The sequence below is a fragment of the Equus quagga genome, chromosome 13 (assembly GCF_021613505.1).
Source record: "Equus quagga isolate Etosha38 chromosome 13, UCLA_HA_Equagga_1.0, whole genome shotgun sequence".
Classification (NCBI taxonomy): Eukaryota; Metazoa; Chordata; class Mammalia; order Perissodactyla; family Equidae; genus Equus; species Equus quagga.
In genome coordinates, this window is record NC_060279.1 from 52,746,934 (window position 1) to 52,754,448 (window position 7,515).

At 56.1% G+C, this 7,515-nt stretch overlaps 1 protein-coding gene across 2 annotated transcripts in view; it reads left to right on the top strand.

Annotated features, from left to right (window-relative positions):
• The window catches only part of GNAO1 (G protein subunit alpha o1), a 171,143-nt gene that overhangs the window by 135,572 nt on the left and 28,056 nt on the right, over positions 1 to 7,515 (top strand). For both annotated transcript variants that reach the window (XM_046684294.1, XM_046684293.1), the window contains exon 4: positions 5,532 to 5,692. In XM_046684294.1, coding sequence (XP_046540250.1) covers positions 5,532 to 5,692 — 161 coding nt within the window. The remainder of the gene's footprint in view (positions 1 to 5,531; positions 5,693 to 7,515) is intronic.

Genomic DNA, 7,515 nt, shown 5'->3' on the forward strand with positions numbered 1-7,515 from the left:
AGACAGGATGAAGTGAGAAATGGGGGCCATGCCTGGTATTAAAGTGCCAAGGGATCCATCCCACAGGTGCCGCGGAGCACCAGCTGTTCACAAAGCACTGGGCGAGACCCGGGCAGGGTGAGACTTGGCACCTGAGGGGCAGGCACCTGCAGCACCAGCTGTGACATGGTGTGGGCAGTGCACTGTGGGGGCAGACTGCCTGGGGGCATCGAGGATGGCTTCCCAGAGGCAGTGACACTTGAGACAGGGAAGAGCCAGGTCAAGGAGGATCCGGGCAGACGGAGCACCCTGAGCTGAGATCACGCTGGCTTACTTGGGGAGCAGCAAGAAGGGCTGTGTTCCGAGCACCTTGAGAGGGAAAGGTGGGAGGAGGTTAGGACAGAGACAGGCAGGGGCTTTGGAGGCCAAGGGAAGGAGTTTGGGATTTAGGAATGAAGGGAAGCTATTGAAAGGGTTTAAACGGGAAGAATTAGTATATCCATTAGTATTGGGTTTGACTGAATATCTGAGACCTGGAAATAATGACTTAAATAGGATAGACATTTATTTTAAATGTAAAAAATAAAGAAGTCCAGATGGTATGGAGTGTCCACAAAGTTGTCAATGACCTAGGCTGTTTTCAGATCACCGTTCCATGATCCCTAGGGTGTAGACCTTGTCTTCATGATCCAGGTTGGCTGCTAGAGCTACAACCATCACATCCAAGTTCCAGGCGTTAGGAAGGAGGAAGTGAGAGAAAAAGGGTTCAACCTCCCTTTAAAAAGACTTTTCCAAAGACCTCGCTAAACTTTGGCTTACTTTTCATTGAGTAGAACTTTCACTTGGTCACACCTAGCTACAAGAAAAATTAGGAAATGTAAGCTTGTGGTTGGATATCAGTGTATCCAGTTAAAATTTGGGGGTTCTTTTTCTAAGAGAGAAGAGGAAACGTGATGTTAGGAGGAAATTCACCGTCTCCTGCAGGCTGCTATGTAGGGAACAGACTGGTGAGAAGCAAGGGAGGCAGAGAGCCCTGGGGAGGGGACGAGGGGCAGCCGGGAAAAAGACGGCACGGGCTTGGACTCGGGGATGTGCGAGGGGAGATGGGAGAAGCGGACTGATGGGAAACAGATTTGAGAGAAAAAGCACCACACACAGGACATTGGAGGGAAGCGGCAAAACCGAGGATGGCTCCTACTCTTTGAGTCTGAGCAGCAGGGCGGGCGGGGCGCTGCCAGCACAGGACGGGCCCTGTGCCACCACCACACCTCGGTGATGTGGAGCTGGGGGGAGAGCCCAGACTTCCAGGCTGTCCACTGGTGACTTCCTGGGAAACCGTCGAGTCCAGCCTTCCCCGGGCTGAGCAGTACGTCCTGCTGGAATGGGATACACAGAATTCCAGGTCAGGCACACAGGAGCCAACATGGGAGTCCAGAGTGGTTTTGTGGAGGCCCATGGCTTATAACTCACACCCTCGCTGTGGCTCTCGGGCGCCCATATTGGAGGGTCTGTCATCCAGCAGGCAGTCTCGCTCTGCCCACCACCCTGGTCCTGACTCCCTTCTCCCGGATGGAGCAGAAACCGTGAAGGTGGGCCTGAAGGAGGAAGTTTGGGATGGTCCGGCCAGGTTCACCGCCACGTCCCACAGATGGGACAGCCCACTGAGCCAGGGAAGGACGGGCCTTCCCCAGGTCGCCCAGGCGTCGGGCAGAGCAGCGTCAGCACCTCGGCCCCTGGCTCATGGGCCTATTTTTAGCCGCAGGTGGAGCATGCACACCCCTCACCCCCCTGAGTCACCATCTGTCTAAGGCATCCCACGCTCAGGCCCCAGGGCCAGCTTCCCAGGTCGCTGCCCCCAGGGTAGGCTCAGAGGCTGAAGAAACTCATCTCCGAGGCCCAGAACCCTGGAGGCCAGGCTCTGTCGGTGGGCAGCCCTCCAAGTCAGCTGAGGGTGACTCAGGAAGCAGAGAGCTGAGGTCTATGGGACACTGTCCCCAGGAAGCTGGGTCTGGCCAGCATGTGGGCCCGGCCTGCTAGCCTCCTGGCCAGCTGTAGCCTCCTCCCGGGCCAGGCAGTTGGGGGGACACGGCCGCCAGAGCCTCCTGCACCTCATGCAGTAGGCAGGCTGACGCGTAAACAGCTGCGGCGCCAGATAGCTCAATCCTGGAAGAGACCCCGCGGAGGCTTTGGCCCCACGGACCTTCATACAGAAACTTTTGTCGTCAGCCACAAGTCTTCCGGGCGCTGACCTCCTTTGCTTTGTGTCTGTCCCACCCCAAAGGACACCTACAGATTTTTAGCTGCTCCCACTCACTTCCGTGCCATGGGGGGCTGGGGCATCTGTCTCTCCTCCAGCTCCGTCAGATGGCTGGGGGGTCAAAAGGGCTTGAGAATGGAGTAATGGTGTAGTGATAATTACTGTGCCCACGAATAAAAGACCCTGATTCTGGAGGGCCCGAGAGGTCAGGGAGAAGGCGGGCCTGGCAGGCCTCACTCCTGGCCCCCACCAGGGCCCCTGGCCCCCACCAGGGCCCTGTCTCACCATGGGCCCCATCTCACCATGGGCCCCAACCCGTGCTGGCTGAAACCGGGGGAAGATGGCTGGAGGACGGGTCCCAGGAGTGCTGGCACCAATGGTCCAGCCCAGGTAGACCCACTAGGGCCCACTCTGCCCCCTGGTCTGCCTCCCCGAGTGCTGTCTGGGGCCTGGTTTGTATAAGGGGCCAGGCCACAGAGAGGGTGAGGGGGCCTGAACACTTTGATGCTTTCCTGCTTCTTTCTGGTAGCTTCTTTCCTAGGGGCTTCTCCATGAGTGGGACATGGTCTTGATGACACCACTGAGTGTGGGACATGTCCTCTTAAGCTCACCCCACTGAAAACTCCCAAGGAAGGACCACAGTAGGCCCAGCATGGATCATGTGCCCAACAGCTGCCTCATCCCCTTCTAGGCCTGGGCTTCCCTCACCTGCCTTCCCAGGCCCCTGACCTGGACGGGAAGCTGGCCTGGGCCCCGCTGGACTGTGGGCTTCTGGACGTGAGGGGTCCAGCACGCTCCCATGCCCCCTCCTCGCCTGGCCTTGCGCTCCCACCTGCACCTGTTTCACTGTCACTGGGATGCTCTGCAGTGCCCAGCAGGTGGACCATGGTGCCTGGGGTGGGCAGTGGCCACAAGGCAGAGGTGTTCTTCAGCGCCCACTGAGGGATTGCATGCCAGAGGGCCCACGTGGGTGGCTGTCTTCTGGCTTTGGGGTCACAACAGTGGTCTGAGCAAGGCCCTGTCACGCAGAGAATTATGTGAAGACTCAGCAGACATGTTTGCCTGGGGCCTGGGCTCAGACAGGCACCGTGTTGTCCTGGTTTGGGCTCCTCTAGGAGCCAACCCTGAGACAAGGATTTGGGTGAGACAAGGAGTTTATGTGGGAGGTCATTTCAGTAGGCACCGAGGGAGGGGGACATGACACGGGGAAGGGAGGGAAAGAGTAAGGGATAACGGAGGCAGTAATGGGTGGGCTGCAGCTTTGGGCAGCTGGGGCTCAGGCCCCCTTGTGATCCTCTGAGACACTCCAAGACATCTCAGAATCATCTCCCTGTGAGGGCAAGGAAGTCAGGGTATTTGCCCACCAACTCCTGTCTCTCCTGGGCACTAACTCCCAAACTTTGCAGCCTGGAGCAGCCCAGGGGCAGAGGCAGGAGCCCTCCCTCTGCAGGGCCCTCTGGAGGCAGCCTTCGGGCAGGCCCCAGCGTGTGCACGGGCTCCGCAGCAGCTCTGTTGCACACTCACCTGCTCCAACCTGGACGTTAAAAGCAGCGGTTGTCTGGGGCTGGCCCCGTGGCCGAGTGGTTAAGTTTGCGCGCTCCACTGCAGGCGGCCCAGTGTTTCGTTGGTTCGGATCCTGGGCGCGGACATGGCACTGCTCATCAGACCACGCTGAGGCAGCGTCCCACATGCCACAACTATAAGAACCCACAACGAAGAACACACAACTATGTACCGGGGGGCTTTGGGGAGAAAAAGGAAAAAATAAAATCTTTAAAAAAAAAAAAAAAAAAAAGCAGCGGTTGTCTGAGATGGAGCGCGGACCTTCTGGTTAATGCACGTTCCCCTCTGTGTGGACCCCTCCCTCCATCAGCATCGTTTGCTGTAGTCAGCGACTGCTGTCAGCACATGGGGGGGTCTCATCACAGAGGCTGGTCTTGGAGTCAGAGGCTTCTGATCTGGAGCCCCAGCCCTGCCACTTACAACCTGTGACTGTAGGTGAGGGCCTGCCTCTCTCTGACCCTCAGCTTCTCGACCTGTAAAATGAGGATAGTAGCACAGTGACCGCTGTGCTAGTTAGTTATTGCCACAACGGTACCATCTAACAAGCTTCCCCTAACTCAGTCCCTTAAAACAGCAATCATTTCTCGTCATGGCCAGGGGTTCAGCCTTTCCCACAGCTCCTACAGCTCCCTCGGGAGGTGGTTGTGAAATTCTAAGGAAGCTGTGTGTGTGCACAGGAGCGTCCTTTGGAAACTGTAAGGTGCCACATGCCTGTGCAAGGTGCTAGTGATGGTGAAGCCTGTCACTTCTCCAGGAGCCTCAAAGACCATTACCTTCCTGGCTTTCGTGTTACGTGTATTTGATGGCAGCCTTTGAAAAGGGGTGACCCTGTTTGGTATCCAAGATGAGGGGAACAGGGAAAGTACCCGTTAACTATGGAACGCTTTTATGCCGTTCCAGCCGAGTCCCGGCCTCCATGTGTGTGCACATTACGCCCCCCACCCAGGGGGGAGGGGCAGGAGGCAGAGAAAGGGTGGCCTCCCTATCTCGTTACACATCCCCGACCCTTCTCGTCTGCACTCCCCCAGCCTCCAGGGAAAGGCAGGCCAAAGGTCAAGGGCAAATAAGTAACTAAAACTTAATAAAATTAAGTTTTAACTTTGGGCCATCCAAGGGCCTAAGCTCTGAAGATTTAATACGGATGTCAGGCATTTTTACCTGAAGCGAGAACCAACATCTTCACCCCCAACCCCCGAAACCCAAGGTACAGCTCCTCTAGGGCCCGGGCCCCAGCTAACTGGAATTCCCAAATAACCAAAATGCCCCGCTCCCTGATCTAGCCCAGTTCTGCCCACTTTACTCCACCTGGGTGAGAAGTATAGAAAATTAGAACGTTAGCCAAGAACAGTGGTTTTCTCCCCCCCAACAAATTATGCAAAACCCCAGTTTTCGAAGAGTTGAAAGCAGAGCCACTCTGGTTGAGTTGGGGGTCGGAGAACAGAGCCCTCGCACACTGCCCTGCTGTGCACAGAAGCCCCTCAGGCTGCGTGGGGCCTGGTGGGGAACTGCCGCTCTAGGACCCACCCTGTGACAGACGGCCCTGGAGGCGCTCGTCCCCCGGGGCCCTGGCAGTCAGACTGCACGGGCTGCAGGTGTGGGCGTGTTCGGCTGGTGGCCCGCTTCTCCTGACCAGGCCAAGGGCTGAGCCGTTGTCCCTGTGCCCTGGAAGGTGCCCAGCCAGGGCTTCTGTCCCCAGTCAGGCCTCAAAGCCACCATCCGTCTCTCCTCACAGGCCGACGCCAAGATGGTGTGTGACGTGGTGAGTCGGATGGAAGACACCGAGCCCTTCTCTGCAGAGCTGCTTTCCGCCATGATGCGACTCTGGGGCGACTCAGGAATCCAGGAGTGCTTCAACAGGTCTCGGGAGTATCAGCTCAACGACTCCGCCAAATAGTGAGTGCCCGGCAGGAGGCGCCAGCAGTGATGCAGGCGCGGGAGGGGGTGGAGGGCCCCTGGGCCGGCCTGGGAGCTGCTGTGGGATGTTCCCGCAGGTGTCTGGGAGGGAGGGGAGGCACCCGTAGGCCCGGCCGTCACCTGCTTGCTCTGGAGAGGGCCTGGCCCCCCAGAAGGAGGGTTTTCAGTGTGGCAACTTTTTTTTTCCTGGAGAACCTCTGACCCCATAAGTACAAATCAAGAGCCATATAGGCAGAAAATAACTTATATGGCACCATTTTGTTTTATTTTAGAGAAAATAATAAACTTTGGATTCCTTTATCTTTAAAATTAAAAATAAGGACGATGTAATCCATCCAATAAATATAATAAATAATCAAACGTACTTTAATACTGTTATAACTAAATAAGGGGAAGGAAAGAAGTGAGAAGGGGAGAAGGGAAGAGAGGGGGAGGGAAGAAGAGGCGATGAAGGGGTGGAAGGAGGCCCAGTGAAGCCAGAGAGTGTTGAAAGGAAGGGCAGAGGCGGTCTGCGGGCCCTTCCTGCGACAGCCGGACCACAGGGCTGCAGCTTCGTCACTCCAGGTGACTCTGAGGTCGTAAGGTTACAGGCCCTTGGCTCCTGGATCAGAGGCCCCAGACCCCTGGCATGGTTCGCCTTCATTGAGGACATGTTTTCCGTCTTGAGGACATTGGGATTGCACCCCAGCTTTCAGGAAATGCACCCCAATTTTGCAGTCTTGTGCCCAGCTTTTCAGTGGGAGCCTCTGGGCTTAAACTCGCTGTCTTAGGGTGCATGTGCTCTGACACTGATCTGCTGGCTGAGTCAGTGTGCTCAGCCGGGGCCACTTTGCTCCTAGGAGACACTCTTGATTATGCTGACTAGGGACTAGGCGTCTAGTGGGTAGAGGCCGGGGGTGCTGCTGAACATCCCACAGTACACAGGATGGCCCCCACAACAAAGACTTCTCTGGCCCCAAAACGTCAATAGTGCCAAAATTAAGACGCCCTGATCTACCTGATGCTGATGTACCGGAGGCCAGGGCCGAGACAACAGCATTCACTAATGGGTGTTGGGACGTTTCCATTGGCCGTGATGACGGCTAACACGCTTGAGACTTGAGAGAGGCCAGAGCGTCTTCCCATTTCGGCACGCCTGGATTGTCCATGGGGCAAGCGCTTCGGCCCTGTGTCCCACGTGGTAGCGACCCGGGCCCCAGGCCCTGACGAGCCCCCAGGGGCACCTTGGTGGGCAGGGGTTCAAATCCACAGCTGTGTGTGCACTCAAATTGCAGACCTGGGTCTTCCCCTGAGCCATTCAGGCCAGAGAGCCCCCCTCCCTGCTCTCCCCCCGCCCGCTGCTGGCCCAAGTCCAGGGCCTCCCCATCCCCCCACTACCCTTGGGGCCCCTCGGCATCAAATCATGCTCCCCACCTAAATTTTTACCCATTTAACTAATTGTAACATGAATCCGTTACAAAAACAATTTTTTTAGTTGAGATTCATAATAGTTTACATCATTGTGAAATTTCAGTTGTACATTATTTCTTGTCTGTCACCCCAAAAAATTTTTAAACAGTATAGAAATGCATAAAATTACTAGTAAACTCCCCCTCCCAGGCCTTTCCTCCTCCTACTTTGAACTATTTCCATTTATTTGTTCCGGTGGTGTCCAAAAAAACCTGAGCCCTCAACTTTAAAGGGTATTTAATCACCTGCAGCTGTGAAACTTGAATTCGGCTCATCTTCCTCCCTCCTGTCCTCTCTCCTTTCTTCCCTCCCTTCCTTCCTCCCTCCCTCCCTTCCTTCCTCCCTCCCTCCCT